Source organism: Podarcis liolepis (genome assembly GCF_965112155.1).
Source record: "Podarcis liolepis genome assembly, chromosome: 1".
In the NCBI taxonomy this organism is placed as follows: Eukaryota; Metazoa; Chordata; class Lepidosauria; order Squamata; family Lacertidae; genus Podarcis; species Podarcis liolepis.
The window spans coordinates 137,882,877-137,908,624 of NC_139554.1; the positions used below are offsets into that span (position 1 = coordinate 137,882,877).

Sequence of the window (25,748 nt, forward strand, 5' to 3'; positions counted from 1 at the left end):
TGTTTTTTAATTTTATCCATTCCTTTAACCAACAGAGACAAGACGCTTTATAGTATCATTTCAGATCTGGCAGGGCAAAGCCTCCTCTTTCCTTTGCATCTGTTAATAACTTGAATTGTATTCTTGGCTTTTTACCCTGCCAGATATATCTTGAAATTACTCTTTGCCACTCTTTGAAAGTCGTTGTCCCCTTAATTATAGGAATCATTTGGAACAAAAATAACATCTTTGGAAGTACACTCATTTTGATCGTTGAAATTCTACCCCCAAAAGAAAGTTTCATCCTTCCCCAAACTTCCAGATCTTTTTTGATTCCGTTCCACACCGGTATATAGTTGTTTTGAAATAAATCAATATTTTTTGAAGTTAACCATATTCCCAAATATTTTACCTTCTTCGCCACTTCAATCCCTGTTTCTCGTTGCATTGCTTCTATTACACTCTGGTCCATATTCTTAACCATTACTTTGGGTTTTTTCTTATTTAATATAAACCCGGCCACCTTGCCAAATTGTTCCATCTCCTCTAGCACCTCATTTAAACTATTTAAAGGATCTTCTATCGTTATTACCAGGTCATCGGCAAAGGCTTTAACTTTATATTCGTTTTGACCTACTGTCACCCCTTTTATTAATTCGTTTCGTCTAATTGAACTCAGGAGGACTTCCAGAACCATTATGAATAACAGTGGCGAAAGAGGACAACCCTGTCTTGTACCTTTCAGTATCTTCACTTCTTCTGTTATTACATTATTCACAATCAATTTGGCTCTTTGCTCTGTATAAATCGCCCTTATTCCATTATAAAAATCGTTCTCCACCTCCATAAATTCTAATTTTTTTAACATAAATTCCCATGATATATTATCAAATGCCTTCTCCGCATCTACAAACATTAGTATAGCTTGTTTCTCAATCCTAGCAGTCAGATATTCCAAAGTATTTATTATGTTTATCACATTATCTTTCATCTGCCTGCCTGGAAGAAAACCTGCAATACCTTTTTTAATCTCGCAATACCTTTTTTAATCTTTTTGCTAATATTCCAGCAAAAATCTTATAGTCTGTATTCAACAATGAGATCGGCCTATAGTTCTTGATTTGTGTTAAATCGGAATCTTGCTTGGGAATAAGTGTGATAAAGGCTTCTTTCCAAGTTTCCGGAATATCTTTTTCCTTCAAAATGTTATTCATGAATTCATTCAGTGGTACCGTCAGGGTATGCCTCAGTTCTTTGTAATAACTAGCTGTAAATCGATCTGGTCCTGGAGCTTTTCCTTTTTCAATTCTTTTATGACCTCTATTATTTCCTCATTCTCAATTGGGGCGTTCAGTCTGTCTGTCTTTTCTGTCTGGATCTTTTGCACCTTTTTTTCTTTTAAATATCTTTCTATTTTCTTCATATTGTTCTTTTCTCTGTTTCTGTACAACTGATTATAAAAATCCAAGAATCCTTTTCTAATGCCTTTCGGGTTCTCAATCTCTTCTCCATCCACAATAATTTTGTTGATTGTGTTTTGTTCCTTTCTTTTCTTAATTTGCCATGCAAGCCATTTACCTGACCCGTTGGCAAACTCGAAGTTCCTTTGTCTTAGCTTTTTAATATTCCATTCCACCTCCTTGTTTATTATCATTGCAAACTGCGTTTACAGAACTTTGATGTTTTATTTTATTTTTAAATTGTTCGGCTTCTTGATTAATTTTTGTTCATTGTCCATTATTTGTCTTAAAATTTCCTTCTTTCCTTTCTCTCTGTTCTTGTTTTTAATCGCATTCTGTTAGATGAAGAATGCTCTCATTACCGCCTTACTTGCGTCCCAAACTGTACTCATCTTTATGCCTTTGTTAATATTGTCCATAAAATATTCCATCAACTTCTTTTGCTCCTCTTGTATGATTTTTTGATCATCCAAGAGGTAATCATTAATTCTCCATCTAAATGATCTTTCTTCATAACCTTTAATCTCCAATTTTATTGGACTGTGGTCTGAAATTCCTCTTGGCTGAATTTCAGTTTGCCGAATTCTTGGAGTTAATTCATTCGAGACCCTAATTTGATCTATTCTTGACATTGACTGATTTGGTTCCGAATAAAATGTAAACTGTTTCTCCAATGGATGTCTAAGTCTGCAAACACCAATTAAGTTACAGTTTTTCGTCATTGAAAAGAAAGTCTTGGGTAGCTTTCCTTCTTTGCTAACTTCTTTATCTCTTAATCTGTCCATTTCCATTGAAACTACTCCGTTCATGTCTCCCATTAGTATGATTTTTTGATCCATATATTCAAACAATCTGGGCTTATTTTTGAGTGTACTAATGTCTGTAGCCATAGGTGCCTCTCCGCTTAGCATATGAATTCCCTTTATCTCGTCCACCCTATTCATTGCAGGAGTAATTGCTGTAATTATGAAATAAAATTTCAAGCATGTGTTCTTCATGGCAATATCATCCTCTTTGTCTTTTGTCTGTAAGACATCTCATTCAGTGTGGAGAATAATGATGATGCCAGCTTGCTTTCTTAGAATCTTCTGCCTTTAAAGAGAAAATCCTGCCCTAGTAACCCTTTTTCTTTTTAAAAAAATATTCAACTCATATATACTTATTTTTATGTGTTGGCTGAAGAGCCTTACTATGCAGGAAGGAGATTCATTCTTCAAACGAGGAGTCAAGGTTGACTGTTTCCTCAAGCAATGCGTAGCATCTGATGTACTGTACCAAATTCAGATTCTTAAGTATCTTTTTCTTACTGAGCTCTACACAATATGGATTTCCTGGGCTATATAGAGGACACACACCACCTTTTTCATCTTGCCACCCTAAGAGTGTGTGTGTGTGTGTGTGTGTGTGTGTGGTTGTGCGCTGCATAAGAAGGGGACCACAAACAACTGTAAGCATTCACTGAACTGAAAGGGACCCTACTCAGATATTTAACCATGGTTCCCCTCACCTACCTGCTGAATCTGTGTCTATCGCAACTTAAGCACCTGCACTAGTGATTGTAACATAATCTAGGTGGCTCTCCACTCAGGACTCTGCCTGTTTGATTCATAGTTCCTTCAATAGCCATTCCACCTGGATTGTAAGCCATTTGGCATGGACCAGAGTCTTTGTGCCGTGTTTTGCAATTTTTTAAGTGCTGTTATCATCATCATCAGAATCTGTCATATTATTAATGTGCTACATCTCAACTGTGGGTTTATATGAATTCATAAATCTATAAATTCTCCAAGAACCAAAATAGGAAAGTGATGTGTGTAGGTAAGGACTTCCATTGTAAGCACCGTGGGTTGCCAAGACCACCTGTTGTGATAAAGCAATACCCTTCAGAAGAGTCTAATCCCACTGTAAAGACAAAACCAAGGAGACCAGACAGCACAACCCACAAAACATATATTTTCCTTTGCTGAAGATCCAGTGGCATGAGAATGTCCATAAAAACAGGCTGTAGAAGTGGCAGTCTTGAAAGTATAGTAGGTATTTTATTCTGAGAGAAACTTTCCAGATACTGGCAGCTGGGTTCTCTTGCCCCCTGTGCTAGGTGGCTGTGCTGTTTCCCCCTTGTCTTTTTTTTTTTTTTTTTTACAATTGTTTCATCCCATTTCAAGCTGGACAGAATAGAAGGGCCTCAGCTGCCACTCCAAAGATCACCTGAACAGACACAAAGTTTGGTTCCAAACTTGCAGCTGATACCCTTCTGGAAATGTGTTGATAGCCTTTCAAACTTCATTATAATATTTTTGATGCAAAGTGTAATGGATGATTCAGCTTGGCACATGTGGCCATTCTCTTATTAGTATTCTGGAGCAAGCTGTCAGCTAATTAGGTTCTCAAAATGTGAACTACATATTGCAGAAGTTGGGAGAATAAATAAGAAAATTGCATAAACATCAGACCTCCTGGAGTTTAATCTGCTGAAGGAATCCCCTAGCAAATAGGCTGTGCTTTTTAATTTTTAATTTTTTTGGATCAGATCTCAATATGTTATGATATTTCAACTGCTGTGCATGGGAACTCCCTACCCCTCATACATTAATTGGATGTTTATTGCCAAGAGTTTGCCCGGAAGCACCTTACTAACTTTTCTTTACAAGGTCTGCCTTTTTCAGACTTCAGTTTTACCCTTCTGACCCCTCACATGATGTCTTAAAAATAACAATCTTCCCATGCAGCTAATTAATTGCACTCACCAGCAAGCAGATGTTCTTTGGGTTTGGAAGGCCAGAGAGATACGGGCATGATTACATCTGGTTTACATTGACTTCACATCCAATTTGGAGCCCAACTTTTGAAGCTCTGGAGAATAAGAGACTATTGAGCCATGTATGGGAGAACTAGCACAGTGTGTGCATTTTATGTCTCTCCCCACAATAACACCCCTTTTTGGCCAAACATCAACCTGTAGGTGACTTGAGCGGTGGCCCATCAAGGTTCCACTTCAAGGGAACCCCTAAAAAAGAAGTGGTTAGTCCCACAAATGCTATAACCTGGTAGAGCTAATAGATATATGAGCCCATGGAAGCTGGAGCTGTGCAGTATTGAAGCATGGCTGAGTTGGTAATGAATATAAATTTACTTGTTAAAACAGAGGAAGCAAATCAGTGCTGTGATCTGCCATGGAGGCCTGATCTGTGGTCCCTGGATCTGTTCCCAAATAACTTTTTTAAACCCCATTGTAACATAAGGTTAAATTTTAGTTTAAAAACATGATGGTGAGGGCCACTTAGCAGGATTGGAACCTCCCGCTTACTAGTTAAGGTGTCTGATCCTATGTGACACTGCTCTTTCACAAGTGACTCCTCTTCATGCAAGGGAAGCAAGCTGCTCACAACAAGCACCCCTCAGGATCAGATCCTTCCACTTACCACCTGCTGCTTCTTACAGCTGCTCAGTAGGAGGATCTGATCCTGTGCAGTGCGAAAGGAAGTGAAGGAAAGCCACTTACAAAGAGGCACCTGCACCCACAGGATCAAAGCCTCTACTCAGTGGCGGAGCTTCATGCTCCCCTGAAAGGCACAGATTACTCTGGGCCAACAGATGCTTTTCTGTCTTCTCCTGCCACCTAAGCTCAGGTGAATGTTTGCTGCAGATAGGATCTTTTTCTTCAGTTGTGCCACCGCCTGGCAACTCATTCCCTATGCTGGGAAAAGGCTAGGCCATTCCCCTGGTTTGCTGGGTTTTATTCTGCACTACTGATTTAGAGTTGAATTCAGCTAACACTTACTCAGAGTCGACCCATTGAAATGGTCATTAATTTCAGTGGGTCTACTGTGAGTAAAAGATAGCTAAAGGCAACTGTCAGTCTTTTTCAACCTGTCTTTATTTATGTGTATTTTAAATAAACTTTTCTAAATAGCCATGTTCAAATATATAAAAGGATGTCACATAGAGGAGGGAGAAAGGTTGTTTTCTGCTGCTCCAGAGAAGCGGACACGGAGCAATGGATCCAAACTACAAGAAAGAAGATTCCACCTAAACATTAGGAAGAACTTCCTGACAGTAAGAGCTGTTCGACAGTGGAATTTGCTGCCAAGGAGTGTGGTGGAGTCTCCTACTTTGGAGGTCTTTAAGCAGAGGCTTGACAACCATATGTCAGGAGTGCTCTGATGGTGTTTCCTGCTTGGCAGGGGGTTGGACTCGATGGCCCTTGTAGTCTCTTCCAACTCTATGATTCTATGATTCTATGAAATTGTCCTGTGGGGTTTTTTTAAATACCGTATTTTTCGCTCTATAACACGCATCTGACCATAACACGCATGTAGTTTTTAGAGGAGGAAAACGAGGAAAAAATATTCTAAATGAAACAGTGGATGTATGATTTTTATGGTTCATGCTGTGGCCACAGACATGTGATCTGACAGTGAGTTTGGGGTAGCCCAATGCAAAAATCCTGAGGATCCATGTGGATCCGTGCTTTATAACCACGTTTTAAGTGGGGAGGGAAGGAAAAGAACTCAAGGGACAAGGAGCTTTTCCGCGGGGAGGAGGGAGGGAAAGAGCACTATTACTTTAAAGGTATACTTAAGGTATTTGCCCTGTGCCTGGGTTTTTTTTCCATTTAACAGTTTACAGCCTTTTCCTTCCGCTCCTTGTTTTGAGGCGGAATAGATTTGAGCAAGTGAGGAGGACTTGGATTGCAAGGGATTTGCCATTAGCTGTGGAAAAGTGCTCCTCCTTGCAGCCTGAATGATAAGCAGCAGCAATAGAATGGAGCACAAAAAAGCGGTAGGAGCACTAGGACCCAGACAATGCTCAAATCTATCCTGCCTGAAAACAAGCTGCTCCATCCCAGCCGATCAGCTGAGACGCGGGGATTTGCGAAGTTTTCCCCTCTCCCTCATTCCCTCCCCAGCCTTTTTTTTTACTTCCTGGTTTTCACTGCGTGGCTCAGAGCTCGAGGTTGGTTTTATTTTGCTGCTGGTTGCTTAAATTTTATCTTTCCTGCCGTCTCTCTGCAGCCTCATTGCTCTGTTTAGAGAGCGCGCAGACCTTTGCTAGCGTCTGTCCCTCCTCCCGTGTAAGCGGCTGCTGCCGGCTTTGCTGCTATGGCTCTCCTTCCCTCCCTCCTTCCTGGCTCCAGGTCACTTTAAAGAAAGCAAAGTGAGAGCCTCGTAGAGCGTGTAAGTGGCTCCCGCTTTGCCTGACTGACGGCAGCCATGGCTCTGATCCGTGCATTCGCTCCTTAACACGCACAGGCATTTTCCCTTACTTTCTCGGAGCAAAAAAGTGCGTGTTTTGGAGCGAAATTTACGGTAAATGGAAAGGCAGAGCACAATTGTCTTAAATAAATATCATGATGCAGATTTCAGCAGAACATCCAGCTAGAGTGGAGCAGATAATTAGTAGACGGGAATATACAGCAAAGAGTTTTATGGCCCCTTGAAGACTTACTGATTTACTGTGTTATAAACGTTTATGGGTTATAACCTACTTCATCTAGTCAATGAAAGCTTATGCCTTTAAGGCTCTTGTGTTGTTTTTGCTACACACTATTGGGTTTGCCCTGAGGCAATCAGTGCTGCATCAGAGTTTGGGAACTGGACAAAAGAATCTTAATGGCTCTGGGTGGGCAGCTGAAGGCTAACAATCCTTGACAGATGGAGAATGGATGGAGAAAGCTCTGGCATGTTCTGAATGGAGAAAGCTTAACTTCAGAAGGTGACACACCATCTGAGGAGAGTAAGGTGACCAAGAGGTCCTACTTTACAAAGGGCAGTTCGGTATTGGAAGGACTCAAAGAACAGTCCTCTACTTGAAGATGTCCTCTAGTTGAAGGGACTGTCTGGTCCAAGTGCACTTTAAAGACAGAGAACCCTATGAAGGAAGGACCTTGACGTTGCCCATGAAGAACATGTCTGGACTGCAGACTGCACAAACATACAGGTCATCTGGTCACAGTCCTTCCCTCTGTGGTGAGATGTTTCATATTTCTATCCAAATTGTAGTAAATTATAGTAATTATTTCTAAATTTGCATATAATCATATAAATTAGCATAGGGAATATTTATTCAACTCTGTGTCCTCTTTTGTCCTCTTTTTGACACTGTGTAAGTGTGTGTGTGTGAACAATAGGGTGTTTTGCAGGGCAGTGAAAAAGAATCTGCAGTTGGAAACAGAGAGGCAGACAGAGATTGAGCAGTGAGCTGAAGGGTGGAAGGCAACTTAAGGCACTGGGGTGCCTCTCTGGGAACCTGATGAAGAGCAGTAGATGTGCTCCTTCAAGGAATGCTTAAGCCTGTTTGGCACCACCCATTCTCCACTTGCATATTGGGAAATGAATTCAATATTACAAACCATCATTCTCCTCTGATCTCTCCACCAAAGGAAGCCAAACCCTAGTGAGTTCTGCACTTGGAACTTCTCACTACTCAGGGTAGTGGCAAGCGCATAGCAATATTATTTTCCTTAGTTAAAGGTAAAGGTAAAGGGACACCTGACCATTAGGTCCAGTCGTGGCCGACTCTGGGGTTGCAGCGCTCATCTCGCTTGATTGGCCGAGGGAGCCAGCATTTGTTCACAGACAGCTTCCGGGTCATGTGGCCAGCATGACTAAGCCACTTCTGGCGAACCAGAGCAGCGCACAGAAACACCGTTTACCTTCCCGCCGGAGCGGTACCTATTTATCTACTTGCACTCTGATGTGCTTTAAATGCAAAATCAATAAAACAATCAGCTCTGCCATCTTCGTAAATAATACTCAGTGACTGGGATACCTTGGGAAAAATAGCTGCTGTTAGCATTCCTTCCCTTGTCACAGAACTAAAAATGTCTATGCTGAATACAAAAGTCTTGCACTTTCACATGAGAAATAAATTGGGAAAGAAAATAAGTGGTGGCAGGAGAACTGTCATGCAGCATTTACTGTTGCAATAATAATAATAATAATAATAAGTGATCGAAGAATGGGGTGCCTTGCATGCATCTTTGTAGACAGAAGATGAATTGAGAGCTGCCACTGGCAGATGGTAAACACTACAGGTTGTGATCCAAATATTACATAGCAAATGGTGTGACAAGAGGGATGCAATTAAAGTAACAGTTGTGGCCATGCTGGTGAAGTGGCAGAAAACAGGAGAGAGAATGGGAATTGGAACAATGGAATTGAAGTATTTCAAAGATTTTTGGAAGAAATAAATAACCATCTATTTTGTTAACACAGTTTTAATTACTTGAAAATTCTATTGCAAGCTTTTGAGCTGCACGAGGCTTCTTTATCAGGTGTAGATGCTCAGTGTGCATAAATAAATGGGATTGAATGAATGTGTGTCTCCCCATACCCATAATCCCAAACTGTCACCTCATTAGTGTGAATTCAAAGGTGGGCTTTGGAACTGATAGACTTGCTGTTTCAGAGCACCGTTGTAAAACAAGCAGAGACATTTTCATATTAAGTAAGGTGCCTAACCTAGCAGTTCGAAAGCACATCAAAGTGCAAGTAGATAAATCCCGCTCTGGCGGGAAGGTAAACGGCGTTTCTGTGCGCTGCTCTGTTTCGCCAGAAGCGGCTTAGTCATGCTGGCCACATGACCCGGAAGCTGTACGCTGGCTCCCTCAGCCAATAAAGCGAGATGAGCGCCACAACCCCAGAGTCGTCCGCAACTGGACCTAATGGTCAGGGGTCCCTTTACCTTTAAGGTGCCTACCTAAATTAGAGACTGATTTTTCAAAACAGACCAGCTGAACTAAATTTCAGTTTGGCTGCATCACCATGTGGTGGGAAGCAGTAGTGGTGTCTTTTGAAGACACTTGTTTATCTGTTACTGAAATTCTCGAAAGAGGCAGTGTGCAATTTGAATTAAAGTCTTCTTTTCAATAGGATAGTCTTCTCTGCCTTGCACAGTTCACTGCCAGAACTGCAGTCTCTTAGTGACAGCTGTGCTTAGGGAGCTTTTCTTAGAATATATATACACTTCTCCATAGTTGATCACATTGTAGAACCTTTGCAATAAGCACTCAGCTTGACACACTAATGACTTACAGTTGAACTGTCATCCTTGGCAATGTTTTTTTGGAACATACAAAAAACTAAGGAGTTTGCATCTGTATCATATGAAGCTGCCTTAATCCATTGGTTCATCTAGCGCTGTGTTTTCTTCTCTGGCAGTGATCATCCAGAATTTCAGGCAGACTTTCTAGCTACTTGATCCCTTTTTAACCCCTTAATCCCTTTTATGCCCCTTGTTGAACCTGAGACCTTCTGTGTGCCCCCCAAAAAGTGCTCTGACGCTGAGCAATGGCTCCTGTACTAGCAAGCATGATCCAGTATTAAAAACTATGCACGCCATTAAACTTATTCACAGCTCATAATGTGATGTACGACAGTTTCCCTTATGACATAACAAGAGGAATGCTACCAAATCCCCAAATACAGGCACATTTCATGAAGAACTGATTGGCCGCACTCTTGTTCATTGCAGTAGAAATTGGATATGGGAATAATGGAGCACAAGGCATATTTGGGTTTTCTCCTGCTAGGAGGTGGCAAAAGAAATAAATTTTGAGGAGACCCAGTATACACCAGAGGTCACCAACATGGTGACCTCCAGATGTCGTTGGACTCAAACACTGATCATTCCTAGCCACTGTGGACAATGGTCAGGCTGCAATTCAGTCAGCAGAGCATGTGACTCTTTTTCTCAGAATCATGAGTGCAAGCCCCACGTTGGCTGAAAGATTCCTGCCTTGCAGGGGTTGGACTAGATGACCCTCGTGGTCTCTTCCAACTCTACAGTTCTATGATTTTGTGGAAGGTGTAGTCCAACAAGAGGACACCATTTTGACTTCCTTTTGCAAAAGGAACATAGGAATCTGCTGAATCAGGTCATCAGTCTGTCTAACCCAGTACTGTCAGTACTGACTGGCAGCTGTTCTCCAGTTTCTCTCCCAGCCCTCCTTGGAGATGCCAGAGACTGAACCTAGGCTTCTCTGCCACTGCGCTCAGGCTCTTCCCTGTAAGTCTCCCTTTCCTGATAGCATTTTTGGCGGTTTATGAAAGTTCTTCAGGGGCTGGAGAGAAGAGATATCAGCAAGCGAAACATGCTTCAAGGAGGCACGGAGGCCAGATCCTGGCACTTTCCCCATGCCGGCTTGACTGCATCCCTACAATATAGCTGCCTCTGTGTAGGTGCAAGATGAGGAAAAAATGTAACATGGGTTGGAGTATGCGTCAAGACACTGTTCTGTGCAAGGGCTTCTCTGTATTATAAATGTACATTAAATGTTACTTCCAATAATTGGCAAATGGTGAGGTGGGATTTTGCTTTTTGTTTTTGTAAAACATATGAAAAACTGAATAATATGGAACTCCCCTCCCCCTTTGTATAAAATCCAGGCTTTTTGCTTCTGATTTAAAACACACCTCACATTTTAAAAAACCACCAGGAATAGGAAATGCTTTAGAATAATGAAAAGTTCTATTGTGCATGTAGTTTATTGTATCATTTATCACCTCCATCTCTAACAATATGTTTTGAACAATAGTTCATAGATAATAGAATTAGGAAGCAGAAAGTTTAAGAATTTAAAATCCAGCTCAAGTTTAGGGAGGTTGAATCTGTTGAAAGTTACTCAATCTGCCTCTGGTGTTTCCGTGTGCTGTGCATAATTTTTAAAACTGAATTAGAGCTCCATGAAAAAGTGAATTTGACTGGGGCTGGGTTTGTTTGTTTTTATAATGCAAATAGTGATGATGATGATTGAAATAAAAGTACCCCCCAGCTCACTCAACAGAACCTCAATTTAACAAGCTTATTTAAATATGTAGCTGGACCCCCAATGAATGGCAGATTTACCTGAGTGCAGTTGAACTGCTCTTTTTTTAATGTAAAAATAATTAATTGTGCTGCTCCCGAGAGGTGTTCTGCCTGCATCTGCACAGCATCGCAAGCACAGAGGACCCATTTTTCCTGATTCTCGCCTGAAACACACTTTGGGTGAGAAGAGATTGGAATGAGCAGGAACCTGGTCAGGGAACAGAGTCGGACCCTGTTTTAAAATACTGTGAGGGTCAAGCCTATATATGATCTAGTTGGGATTCCAAAGGCTTTTCTTACGTTTTCATTATTTCCATTGGGACCACAACTGAGGAAAAGAATATAACTCTCCCTCCCTACCCATTGTGGACCTGATTATTCTGCACACTCTTTCTCTCTCCTACCCCTGAAGACCCCCCCCCCCATTCTCCTAATTAATATTATGTCTAGAAGAAGATCCTGCTGGATCCGGCCAGTGGCCCGTCTAGTCCAGCATCCTGTTCTCACAATGTCTAGCCAGATGCCTGTGGGGAACCTGTCAGCAGAATTTGAGCCCAAGAGCCGCCCTCTCCCCTCCTGTGGTTTCCAGCAGCTGGGATAATATGGTGTAACAGAATATGTGTTTCAATGTTGGATAGGGCATGTGAGGCCAAACTGCTAATACACATTACAAATTATTTGCTGAAGAAGAAATGGAATGGAGGTTTCCCTGAACTAGCTCTTCCCCATTTCCCACTCTGAGATTAGCACCAGTGTCACAGCCAGGCAAGATCTGGTCCTGTGTCTCCAGTATCTGTTGCCTACATTTACAGATAATCAGGCTGTGTCTCCTTCCACCAGCACAGAGAGATTCTCACTTAATGGTCCAACATTAGCATGTGCCGAAGGACCTTGCTGATTCAGGGTAAAGTTATGTTGAAGTTGCTCTATTTGCTGAATAATGTATCAAATTAAATAATTGCTATGGCAGATTGATCCACTTTAAGATGATTGTAGAGGGATGCCAATTGGTTTATCTTAGATCTGAATAATGCAAGTTTAGCAGCATGAGTGATGTCCTTGGATCAAATTATTTAATAACAGGATAGACAGTACTGGGAGTTCATATTTTAATCATACATCTAAGCTTTTAAAACAAGCTGTGTGGTTGTTTCAAAAACAACAGAAGAAAAAGCACTGAAGCTGGAGTTCTAACCCCACTTACCTGGGAGTAAGCCTCACTGAATTAGAGGACTTACTTCTGCGTAGACATGGTTTGGCTTATGCTGTAAGTTGACTTGCGTCTTTATTATTCCCTTGCCTGCAGCATTGGTCGCACTGTTGATATTGCATTGGCATTTATGCCGCCTTGCTTTAGCACTTGGCCTTTGGTCTGTGGTTACATTGTGAAATCAACCATTTTGAAACAAGGTGGATACGGCAGGGCTTTATAACCCTTGCAGTGATACGGGCAACTGAAAGCCCCATTGAACTGAATGGATTGCTACAGCTGTTTCACACATTCCTTTTTAAAAAGTGTGTATGTAAAAAAATGCAAAGTGTGAATGTGAGAAACACCTATTTGCAAAGACATCTGTCTGTAAGCTTGTTAGAAAGAAGTAGAATAAACTGCAGCCATGTGTCCCTATGAAGGCAACCCTGAGTGATGTGCAGAAGGGTCTTTAATATCCCTGTAGGCAATTTGGACCTTTGCAGCGGGAGAGGAGTACGAGCACTAGCCAGGGTGCTTGGAAGAGTATACTTAAAGTTCTAATTCTGAGCACCCAAAGCTTTGAGGGTTTTTTTTAAAAAAAAATATGATGATGATGATGACACTTGAACATTAGACAAAGCTGCATACTGTGGCTTAATTGCATGTTTTACTTTTGGGGTACTTATAATGCAATCCTATGTATGTCTACTCAGATGTAGGTCCTATTGAGTTTGAGTTGTCTTACTGCTAGATTGCAGCCTAAGGATCATTTCTGATGTTCATGCATGGGTGCTGGTTTTTATGTAGCCGAAAGAACACCATCCATGCAGAAGACTGACCAAGGTTCCAGCAGGCTTGAAGGAAACCCCAGCATCTCCAGAAATACAAGAAAATCTGGTGTAGGAAACCCCCAAGCGGAACCCCCCAAACAGTCCAATAACTGCTATATATAATACTATGTAAATAATACCACACACCAATGCAAATCACAAAAAAATGTGCCAGAATGTTTCGTATATGTTGGAGATGTAAAAAAGAAAGAAAGGTACATTTCCCTATATTTTGTGGCGATGTCCTTGTATAAAGAGCAGTAATGGTCAGTTATTGTCAGGGGTGCAGCATTGGGGAGGGAGGGTGTGCCAGGAGGGCCATGGCTCCAGGAGCCCATTTTTTGAGTGGGAGCTAACCAGGTGCCCCCATGCAGGTGCCCCAGCATGGCCCGGCCCAGTGTTCCTCTCCGCTCACCAAGGCTTGTGTTGACCAGCTGGGCTCCCCCCTGCACAGCTCTGCCCAGGCACCAGCAACTGACGCTAAGCTACTGGTTATTGTAAAAGAGGCTAAGAAGACAGAAGATACAAGACTCAATTAAATCTACAGGCAATATTATTAGGAAAAATAAAAGGACATACTAGAAGGAAACATACAATATTAGTTGTGTCCGTGTTAACCATGGCATGTGTGTTATTGGCAAATGCATGGAAGTCAGCTAATTCCACCTGCTCTCAGTTGATGGTGGTGGAGCATCATATTAAGGCAAGGTATTATGGCTGATAAATATTTGCGGGAAGGCAGAAACAATGCTATCAACATTTTTCAGGAAATCCTGAGCTTAATTATAGAATTTTGAGCATTACACATAGGATTTGACTACTTAGAAGGCTTTGTTGGCATGCTTTTCTTGTATTTGAGTTGATTAATTTGTTAATATGATATAATGTTATTTTTAAAAGGCTCATTTTAAACAAACAAACAAAGGCTGGCCATGCTCAATGACTACAGAGCATGGATGGACTATTGTGGTGGAAATGGAAAGCCAGGTGAGAAGAAGAATGGAAAGGAATCTTGTGAAAGAGGGCTGAGAGGTAGAAATGCTGAAAGCAGGAGCACTCCACACTGTGCTACAGGTGCCACTTGTTTTTGGTTATTTTAATCTTTTCCCTGGAAATGTTCTCACTAGTCTGGAATCCATGTTTCCTAAAATGCATATACTCACAGAATTACAACACTGTGGTAAAATCCTCTCACATGTCTGCACTACATCTAAGTACAGTGGTACCTCGGGTTAAGAACTTAATTCGTTCTGGAGGTCCGTTCTTAACCTGAAACTGTTCTTAACTTGCCATACCACTTTAGCTAATGGGGCCTCCTGCTGCCGCCGCACGATTTCTGTTCTCATCCTGAAGCAAAGTTCTTAACCCGAGGTACTACTTCTGGGTTAGCAGAGTCTGTAACCTGAAGTGTGTGTAACCCAAGGTACCACTGTATACATATGGAAAAAGTAAGTGCATCCATCTGAGTTCTAGCCTAATCTTCTCTCTGACAATATTCTATAGAACTGGGGGTGCTTTTAAAAAATCCCAGGGCTGGCCCTCCCACGAAGCAGGAGGAGGCAGCAGCCCCTCCCTCCCCTCATCCTCCTAGGCTCCCTGATTCTGCCTTTCTGTTGGGAGACAGAGCTGTGTGCCAAACCACCGAAGTTAGCCTTCTGCCTTCAGGACACCCAGTTAGCAGGGTTGAAGCAAGATTCATCTGCCAATCCAGCCAACTTTAGTCCCAGGTTACCACAAACCAAAAGCAACTCTCAGCTTGCTTTCTAGAGGCAACACAAACCCATCGGAATACTTATTCCCAACTTCACATTTGGAGCAGCTGAATTATTTGTTTTCTAAGCTGCGCTTAATGGGAAGCGCTGTGTTAAAAAAATACACACACACCCTATATGGACAATATTTTCTCTAATGAAATCTGCCTTCAAGTCAATGTCACTAAAGTTTGGGTGCTTTTCTTGCAAGTCTTTGTCCGCTTTTTCACTAATTACCCAGATAATTGTTACTTTTAAAGGTTTAATCCAAGACTAGCCCAGACACCTATTTGCCGCTAAGCATGCACATCCTTGAGCTTTTGCTTATGGTCACTGGACTGAAAGAAAGAAGGCTAAAGTCCTCGTTTTTATAATCACCCTTCCCTTGCCTCCTAATACAAATGTGACATTTCAATTTTTGGTGCTTTATAAATCATCTGCAGCAAAGAACAAAGCCTTGATCTAGGTCAGGAAATCAGTGCATGAAAGCAGAGAGCCACATCCATATTATGTTCATGAATCAAGGACTGTGGGACTGAAATGGATGCGCATCCAAATGCAAATGCTGACTCTGTCTTCCCTTCCCTTGCCTTCCTTTAATTAGTTGGATAGTTAGCTATTTAGTTGTTTGTTTGTTCCCAATGACATCCTGCTATGTCTGGTTACTCATAGCTACATATGACATGGGGCTTCTGATAGTTGATAGATAAGCTGTCAGTTTCCAGCCCCACTTGCATTCAAAATGTAGCAGCTAGCATGGGCGTAGCCAGGAGTTTTGCTGAGGGGACAGGCTTTTGTTAGAGGGGCAGAACTTCAGATTTGTACAGTGGTGCCCCGCAAGACGAATGCCTCGCAAGACGGAAAACTCGCTAGACGAAAGGGTTTTGCGGTTTTTGAGCTGCTTCGCAAGACGAATTTCCCTATGGGCTTGCTTCGCAAGACGAAAACGTCTTGCAAGTTTGTTTCCTTTTTCTTAACACGTTTAATAAGTTGCGACTTGACTTCGAGGAGCAACTCATAGAACGTGGTGTGGTAGCCTTTTTTTGAGGTTTTTGGTGATTTTTGAAGCTTTTCCAAAACTTTTCCGACACTGTGCTTCGCAAGACAAAAAATTCGCTAGACGAAAAAACTCACGGAACGAATTCATTTCGTCTTGCGAGGCACCACTGTATTGATTTGTATTGATTTAGGGGGACAGCTGCCCCGACTTTTGGCTACCCCCATGACGTCTAGGGCAGGCATGTCTAGCTCCCAAGAGACTGTGCTCTACTCCCGGTATAAAAACCCCCCCGGCAGTGATCTACCCACTGTCATTGGAGGGAGGAGGAGCGTGGGGGGGGATGTTTCAAAATTGTTGAGCTTTTTGGGGGGAGATTTTAGCTTTCCCCTCATAACTTTTTGTACACAATAAGGATCCCACGTTCTACCAGGATCAGCCGGTGATCTACCGGTAAATCACCATCTATTGCAGTGTTTCCCAACCAGTGTTCCGCGGCACACTAGTGTGCCGTGAGAAGTTGGCTGGTGTGCCGTGGGAGGGAGGCGGGCGAGTCGGGCGGTGAGAGGCGGCGGCGGAGAGGATCCGCGTCAAGCCGGGGGCGGCTCCGCGGTGGTGGTGCCGAGGTTTCTCTCTCCATTCTCCCCTCACACACACACACAGGAAATAACACAGGATCAGCTGACAGGACCCAGCCAATGGGGCGGCGGCGGGGCAGCGCGTGCAAAAGGGAGGAGCGCGAGACAGCGGACGAGGAGGAGGCCGGCATGTCCGGGCAGCAGCAGCAACAACAGCAGCAGCAACTCCCGGCGACGGCTCCTCAAGCCCCGGGCAACCCTACTCCCTCACCGGCCTCGGCCGCCCTCCTGCTCCACCCGCCGCCGCCTCCCCTGCCGCCGCCGGCCACCTCGGCCCCGCCGCCGCCCCCTCCTCCGCCCGCTATCGCCGCCACCACCACAACAGCCGCCGCCACCTCAGCTGCCGCCGTCCCTCAGTCCCTCGCTTTGCTGCCTCCTCCCCCCCACCCCCAAAGCTTGGAGGTTCCCCGGCAAGGGGGAGGGAAAAAAATTGAAAACTTTCACTTTCGTGCGTCCCTCCCGGCGTGACGCTGCGCGCTGACGTCACGGGGCTGTAATGGTGGTGTGCCGCGAGATTTTTTTCATCAAACAAGTGTGCCTTTGCCCAAAAAAGGTTGGGAAACACTGATCTATTGGTTGGACATCCCTGATCTATTTGATTACAAATTCTGAAAAACAACATTGGCAACAGCATAGCAAAAGAATTCATATTGGGGTTGCCATGGAGTTTCATAAATACCCAGAATGGGCAACAAATTCTGGGGTCTACCCCCATGACTCTGAGGGAGCACTTTTGGGAGCCTCACGAAAATCCACACAGGAATGAGGAAGAGACCACTTAAGCAAAAATCTATGGCTCAGGCTACTAAAGAATATAGCATGCATGAAAAACAACAACCCAACTTTCATTCAGTTTCCTAATCTGTGTCTCCAAGAAGTGCTGGCGCCCAAATTAATTAGAAGAGAGGGAAGGCCTGCATTTGTCACTTGCCTTTTCCTGCCAACTTGTTGGCATCGTCAAAAGGCTGCCTGCCTTTCTCCTTCTGGTTTCCTTTTTAAATTTAATGTTATCTCTTGCTTTCAGTGTTGTTGTAAATTAAAATTAGTTGTTAACTTTAGGATGATGAGGTCATTATAATGCAACTCTTTTGTATATTGATTACATTTGAGCTTCATTTGTTTAATGTGTCATAGGGTTTAATAGGTCTTTCCAAACATCCCTCTCTCAGTGTAGGAGGTGGGGGAACAGAGAGTGGCAAAATAGATGGAAAGCAGATGCTCAGTTTAATTTGAAACAGTCGACTGAAATGGGCCACAGGCAGTTTACACTATCTGAGGAGGACCTGTCCCGTGAGAGCAAAAGAGAAAAATGACGACTGGGAGAAAGGCATGAGCAGTGCAGACTTAACAAATCAGGAAGAGAAGAGCAGCTATTAAGGCCAAATCGGACGTTCCCCTCATCCCTGTCAACAGTGTTACCAACTGCATAAAAGATGAAACTCTGGCATGGGGTGGGTCCCCCCCCCCCATGTGCACTTGTAGAGGTCAAAGGCCTGGTGGGTCCAAGAGTGGTACCTGGTGGTGAAGGGGAAGAGGAAACATGGTTCCTCTAGGGCCGCCTTCCCCAGCCTGGTTCTTTGTGCATTGTTTTGGGTTACAGGGAGCCTCCGAAGATCGTGCGAAGCAGCTCTTCCTCCGGCGAGGAGGGAAGCCCTGCCTCCAGTGGGGAAGGGATACAGGGATCAGAAGATGCTAGAGAGAGCCGCAACACCGAGCATGAGCAAAGCAGGGGGGAGGCAAGTCCCCCTTTGCCAACACCCTCTCTCCGCAGTCGGTTTGCGCGCAGAGAGGGGAGGAGAAGGATGGGGGTCAAAAGACTGTTATGCTGGGGAAGGTTTAAGGACCGCCCACTCCCAGATTCTACTAGCAACTGAGCAGACACGGACTTGAGATGCTCTACACTGTAAATGTTTTTGTACAGATAATAAAGTCTGGAAAAGACTGGTAGGAGTCTTGCCTGTTCGCTCTCAAGCAACCACGCCAGCACGTGACAGTTATGTTTCAATTTGTGTCTTGGTTCAAAAAGGGTGAACTGGGTAGTTAGCCACTAAAATGCCAAGGAAACTGAATTTCTCCAGTATCCCTATGAATTAATACCCCAGTCTACAGATTCTCAGCAGGAGGAAGCAAGACAAACTTGAGTATGATCATCTCCATACACTTATCTCTGACTGATGGTTTTTTTCTGTTTGTGTCCTGCTTTCAAGGCCTAGGCCTCACAAAGCAGCTCATAACAATACAATACAAATATGTTTAGAACAATAACAACTCAATTTTGAGTAATAATGATCATCAGGTAGAGCAAGTTCCTCAAAAAACCTTGAGGGGAAAAATAATACGAAGGGATTCCCTAACCCTACAGGTCCAACCAAGTATTTTTGCTAATCATATTTGAAAATCTGGTGAATTTTGAGATGATTGTGTACCTAAACAACACAAGCTTCTTTTATATATTCAGATAGTGGGGCGGGATATTTCATATAAATTTGTAAACGTTCCGTTGAGTCTGAATTTCAGTGTGGTGCTCCATGTTTGTGAGCCATCTCTTTCATTAATACCAGATTTTGATGCAGTGGGTTTAAGCAAACCTCATATTAATGCAATAAAATGAGAATTGTTGCTAATCACTAGACTTCCTTGCAAATCCCACCTTTGTTGCAGTGCAAAATTGCTAACAGATGTTGTGGGCATCATAAGAATATCCATGCCCATGCAGTCTGATCATACACTATGCTCCTAATCTCAATCACTTGTTTTGTGTGCTTATCTATATTATAGCTGGTGTGTAGGTTAATCCCCTTTTCTGTGGAAAAGCCAAGCTCCTTTTAAGCCAAAGGTTTCCTAGAAGTGAATGTCAGTACCTTTGCCTGATTAATACGGTCAAGGGGAGGAAATTATACAAGACTGATATTAAATGCCTCATTTTCATCTGAGGCTTCTGCTTCTGGAAATGCAGGAAGTGAAGGTTAGATTTTCTGATGGCAAGCAGTGTTTTCTCTCTTTGGGCGCTAGTGCTGTGCACCTTGCTTCTTGTCTTGATTTGTAATTGCCTTTGTAATTGTGAGCATTCAGAAAAGGTTTGTCCGCATTTCAAAAGTTCCTGGCTTGTCATGTACCCTGATGTTATCAATGGTGGTTTATGTATTATCTTATTGCCCTCTGGGAATTGTAGATAGCTTTCCCTCGGCCTGCATTCACCCCAGGACACCACCCCTTCTGTACACAGAGTGTCAGTTTCAGTTACACTGTGTAATTATGAACTATATGTTTGTTTCTGAGAAGAGTTCCTGGAGATGATGCACACTTTTGTCTTGCTATTTTTGATTTATTTGTTACACAGCACAATCTTATGCATATTTATTTAGAAGAAAGTTCCTCCAACTCAGTGAGTTTTATTTTCTTGTACGCATGTTCAGGTTTCAGCCATAGGACATTTAAATCCCACCTTTCCTCCAAGAATCTCAGAGTAGTAGTGCTTCTCCTCCCCCTCCCTGCCACCATTTTATCCTCACAACAATCTTGTGAGGTAGACCAGGCTGAGAGATAGTGCCTGGCTCAAATCCCGCCGTGTGTTTCATGGTACAGCAGGGATTTGAATCCTGGTCTCCTTTCATTGTAGTCCAGCAGTTTATCCATTGCACACAAAGAATATAAAATATTTTTGGCTATCTAACTGCACGTAATGCTTGAGACTAAGATCACTAGTCTATATCACATTTTACTGGGAGTCGATCCCATTGGATTGACTTCTGAATAGGCATGAATCCAGACCCTCCAAATGTCCCTATTTTCCAGGGACAGTCCCAGATTTACAGAAGCCGTCATGGTTTATGATTGGATCCCACCATGTCCCGCTTTTCCTTAATGTCCCTATTTTCATTGGAGAGATGTTGGAGGGTATGTGTTTAGGTTGATGTATGTTTCGCTCTGCCACAGCTGTGGCCCATCTGTTGGAGCAGGACAGCCTAGGGAGGGCCTAAGTTGCTCTTCACCTCAGTACAGTGGTACCTCTGGTTATGAACACTTCTGGTTACAAACGCTTCTGGTTACAAGCTCCACCAACCCGGAAGTAGCTGCTCCTGGTTGTGAACTTTGCCCCAGGATGTGAACGAAAATCACACGCCAGAGGCGCGCACGCAGCAGGAGACCGCATTAGCGAAAGTGTGCCTCAGGATAAGAACTGTTTCAGCTTAAGAATGGACCTCTGGAACGAATTAAGTTCGTAACCAGAGGTACCACTGTAGAATATTTTCCAAGTTAGCTGTAGACCAGTACTCTTCTTATCATGTATGAATTGGGCCTTGTGTATCATATGCTACAGTAAAATTTTCATTTCTGAGCACCGCTCTCCTTTAGTGCCACACACTCTTTTTGTTCACTCTTCAGTTTGACTCCTGCCTTTAGCTGTGGTGGCAGCAGCTATGTTCAGACCCCAAGCTATGGCTTTCTCTAGGCCACTGCCAGGGTGGGTGGGAGGTGCAGGAGCTACTGCCAGCCATTATCCTAATTATTGTTGGTGTGCTCCAGGGGTGGCCTCTTCTCCCCCCACAACAACGGGTGACAGTTATGTGGAATTCAGTTCCCCTTTTCACGTTCTCTTAGGACCCATTTTCCCTTTAGTATTTCAAAGTCCTGCACCTGAAATGGCACCTGACTTTCAGAGACTAGGAGCGTGTGGACAGTTCTCCTGGTGGAGAGATGGAGAAAGTGGTACCCCCCCCCCCCCGGATCTGTATTGGGACATGTGCTTTTTAAGTTGGTCATAAATGATCCAGCATTAGGGATGAGCAGTGAGGTGGCCAGGTTTGAAGAAGGGATTAAATTGTTCAGGGTCATAAAAACCAAATGAGATTGTGAAGGGATCCAAAAGGACCATTTTACATTTACTGGATGTAAAATGACCAATGCAGTTCTGTGTAAGCAAGTGTAAAGTGATGCTTGTAGGGGCAAAATGCCTTAATTTCATCTATGTGCTCATGGGGTCTGAACTCGCGGTGACTGATAAGGAGTGGGACTTTGAGGTTGTAGTAGTTAGCTCAGTGAAGCCCTAGTGTCCAGCAGTTGTGAAGAAGGCAAACTCCATGCTAGGAAATGAATGGCAAATGAAAGTGCTGATATGATATCATAATGGTGTTATAAATATCTATGGCGTGACCACACTTGGAATACCGTGTACAGTTCTGTGTACAGATCACCTCACTTCAAAAAGGATATTGTAGTGTTGAAAAACGTTCAAAAAAGGACATCAGACATGATCAAGGCAGTGGAGCACTCCTCTATCAGGAAAGTTAAAGTTAACGTTTGGGACCTCTTAGCTTACTGAGGAGGTGGGCAAGAGGAGATGTGACTGAAAATTATGTATGGCATGGAGAAAGTGGATGGGGGGGGGGATTCTCCTTCTCTGATAACACTTGAACTCACCAGCATCAAATGAAGTTGAAAGATTCCTAACAGACAAAAGAAAGTCGTTCTTCACACAGTGCAGAGTTAAACTCTGGAACTTGCTCTTGGAGAAAGTAGGGTTGGCCAGCAACCTGGATGACTTTAAAAGAGGATTAGAGAAATTTATGGAGAATAAGGCTATCAGTGACAGCTAGCTACAATCGCTCTGCTCTGTCTCCACGGTTAGAGGCAGCAATGCTTCTGAATGCCAGTTGCTGGAAACGGCAGGAGAGGAGGGGGCTGCTGTTCCTGCCAGGCCCCACTTGTGGGCTTCCCCAGGCATCTGGTTGGCCATGGGGACAACTGGATGTGGAATTAGATGGACCACTGGTTTCGTCCGGGGGCCTCTTCTTAGGTTCTTAATTCTGCTTGAATATTCTAACATGACCACATCCCACCATCCCTTTATCAAATGTCCTTAATATACGTGTTTTCATCCTTCTCTTTGGTACAGAAATCTTAAATGGAGGAGTATACGTTGGACAGAACAGATTTCTTTGCTATGCAGACACTATTCAGTGGGAAGATATTGTCCGTAACCCTTTGGCTTCCAACTTTTCTGTGGTTCCGAAAAACAGCAGTGCAGATTGTAAGTATTGACTTTGTTTTCCACTCTTACCGCTTTGCCATTCTCACGCTTATTCAGGTACACATCTACTTTTTCTTTCTCTGCTTTCTGTAACATCCATACATTAACAGTGCAATCCTGTGCATGTCTACTCTGACGCAAGTGCCCTGAGTCCAGTGGGACTCATGTCTTGGTAAGTGTGCATAGGGTTGCAAAGCAGGTTTCATTATGATTTAACCACTCAAAAAACCTGCCTGCTTCCAAGGTTCTTCCCCACCCTCCATTTATTTTCCTTTTTTCCTCTTTCTTTTTTACATTATCCATAAGCTTCCTTTCCAACAAACTGCCCAAGGTTGCATTTCATGCTGAAAGAAACCAGGATCTGAAGCCCACTTCAAAGACGCCATTGTTTAGAATTCCACTGCAAGGGCAAAACCCTGGTTTGTCTTAATTGCAGTTAGCATTGATACTCACAAACTGCTTAACCATTTCTTTCATTAGCCTTGAATTCAAGTATCATGCAACCAGATGCCAGCTGTCCAAGTACCTTCTTATTTTGTTTAAATGTTCCATCTCCCTCTCTTCACAGAATCTAGCCATATGAGTTAATTTAACTGAAGGATAGCGGATGTAGTGAGCTCCAGATGTTGTTGAACTCCATCAGCCCCAGCTATCATGGCTAATGGGCAGAGATGATGGGAGTTGTCCAACAACGTCTGGAGGGGACCATCTTGCCAAACCCTGGTTTAACTATATACAGGGTGTTCCAATTCCCATTTGAAGCAATTCTCACTCAGTTTATCAAATGTTTCTGAAAGGCTGAGGTGTGCAACTAGCTGCCCCTTGCTCTCTTCAAGTGTCCTGATTCTATCCAACATTGGTGATTTGTCTGACGTGGCTTGATTATATCATCACTTAGGAAAGCAAATCAATATATCCTGTACAAGGGTGGGGATAACATCTGAACTGGAATCTAAAATTAGCTTTACTTGGTTGCTGTACTTTCAGTTCCATATGCAAGCTCTAAACCAGGCATGGCCAACCTTGGCCCTCCAACCGTTTTGGGACTACAACTCCCACCATCCCTAGCTAACAGTACCAGTGGTCAGGGATGATGGGAATTGTAGTCCCAAAAAACAGCTGGAGGGCCAAGTTTGGCCAAGCCTTCAGTCTAAAAGCCTAAGCCTCAGTCTAAGCCTGAGTTTGAAAAGTTGCCACTTTGAGCTAAAAGGTGACAAACACGGACATACAACTTTCAGTCTTAGTTCAGGTGGGTCTCTAGTGCCAAAGGAGGGCAACTATTCACTCTAATTTTTCAAGGGATCCTGAATCTTCTCTTCTCTTGTTAGCAGTTGGAATCCTATATGCTGATGTGGTCTTCATTATCACAGTCAGGTACCCCCAAAGCCTTCACTTAAATGCAGAGCTTCATTCACCACATGCAATTCTATAAGACTTAAAATATGGCTTAAAATATGGCTGAATCAGTATTACCAAGGTATTTGAACTTCAGAGGACATCACAGAAAAATTGTGGCTCTTTAAACTTTGTGGGGGAAATAAGTGGACACAATCCACATACAGGTTTTCAGATGCCTGCATTTAGTTCTCTGGTACAAAATATAGAAAAAATATTCATGTACAATTACTCAGAGAAATAGAGGAGCCATGTTACCACCCGTCAAGAGTTCAGAGGAAGATGTTGCTCAGTTTTACAAAAGTTTTAAGACACAGCATTGTTGTATTCAAGTTTGTAAAGTTTTGGACTAGGTGGGGGGAAATGATTGGAACACTAAAACTGCAGAGTGATCATGCTGTTAGGACAGTGGGCAGCCTTCATTTCAAACACATTGCTGACCCGGAACTTTTCAAGGTTAACATAAGCAAAAGTTAAGGTCTGCATCCTTTGGAGAACTGAAAACGAGATTGTGCTGTTGTCTGAAATAGGAAAGTGATGCAGCCTAGTGGTTATGACGAATCAGGAATGCACCAGTTCAAAACCCCATAGCTGCATTATGAGTATAATAATGCTGATCACTTTCACAGGGTTGGTGTAAGGATTATAAGAATGCCTGTGAAGGCGTTTGAATACTCTGTGGCCAGACTGGTTGGGGCTGATGGGAAATGGAGCCCAACAACTTATGGAGGGCCTCAAGTTCCCCTTTCCCGCTTTAAGACCCAACCTCACTTGATGATGATCTGGAACCTCAACTGCAGGACAAGGTGCCTTCATCACTATAAACCGTTGTGTGAAGGAGCAGTGGAAAGTCAGTGAAAGAGCAGGAGGTAATGCCATACCGTATTAAAGAGCTGAATTTGTTCTTTTAGTCTGCTAAGGGACAGATTTCCAAAAGCTCCTAAGTGGGTTAGCAGCACACGTCCCATTGAAAGTCAATGGAATGTGTGGTCTTAAGTTACTTTTGGTATTTTTTGATAATCTTGCCTTCTGAGCTTGATGTCCAGACTTCAACCCTTCCTGATTACCCAAATCAGTGGTTTATGTTGAGACATCTATATTCTACCAATGCCTGGATATATAGTTGAGAAAGCTGAACCTGCCAGAGACAGATACAAGATCTGCATCTCCCAAAAGGAGAGAAAGCATTAGTCATTACTAGCTTATTCAGTTTACATGTCTTGGCCATGAACTTCAGTAGGATAAATGAACCCAAGGAGAGATATCAGTGGGTTGTCCGATGTTGATATTTAACTGTACCTAGCACACAGGTCCCCTCTACACGAGAAATCTGGAAATGCTGCACTTTACCCTTTCTTGTTTTGGGGACTCTTTTGTGGGAATTTCAGAGGGAGCATCTCAATGCTTTACACTCCTCTGTGTTATGAAACTGTAACATTAAATTTTGGGGGAGTTGTTTCCCCTAAAATCTTAAGTAAAATGGTGAACTGGCTGTCCTCTCTCCCATAAAGCTGCAGGGAAACAAATATAGTAACAAAGTAGTTTGTGTTCCTTTAAAGTTCCTTGGGGTAAAACAAATTTCCCCAGCTGAAACCTGCTACTGGTCTTATATACAACCTATGCCGTTTAGAACAGCATTTGATCGCAGTAAAACAAATCACCAGC

The 25,748-nt window shown here is 43.0% G+C and overlaps 1 protein-coding gene across 2 annotated transcripts in view; it reads left to right on the forward strand.

Moving 5' to 3' along the window:
* Nucleotides 1–25,748, forward strand: part of ERBB4 (erb-b2 receptor tyrosine kinase 4) — a 796,937-nt gene that overhangs the window by 511,311 nt on the left and 259,878 nt on the right. For both annotated transcript variants that reach the window (XM_083472043.1, XM_083472044.1), the window contains one exon: nucleotides 22,554–22,688. In XM_083472043.1, coding sequence (XP_083328169.1) covers nucleotides 22,554–22,688 — 135 coding nt within the window. The remainder of the gene's footprint in view (nucleotides 1–22,553; nucleotides 22,689–25,748) is intronic.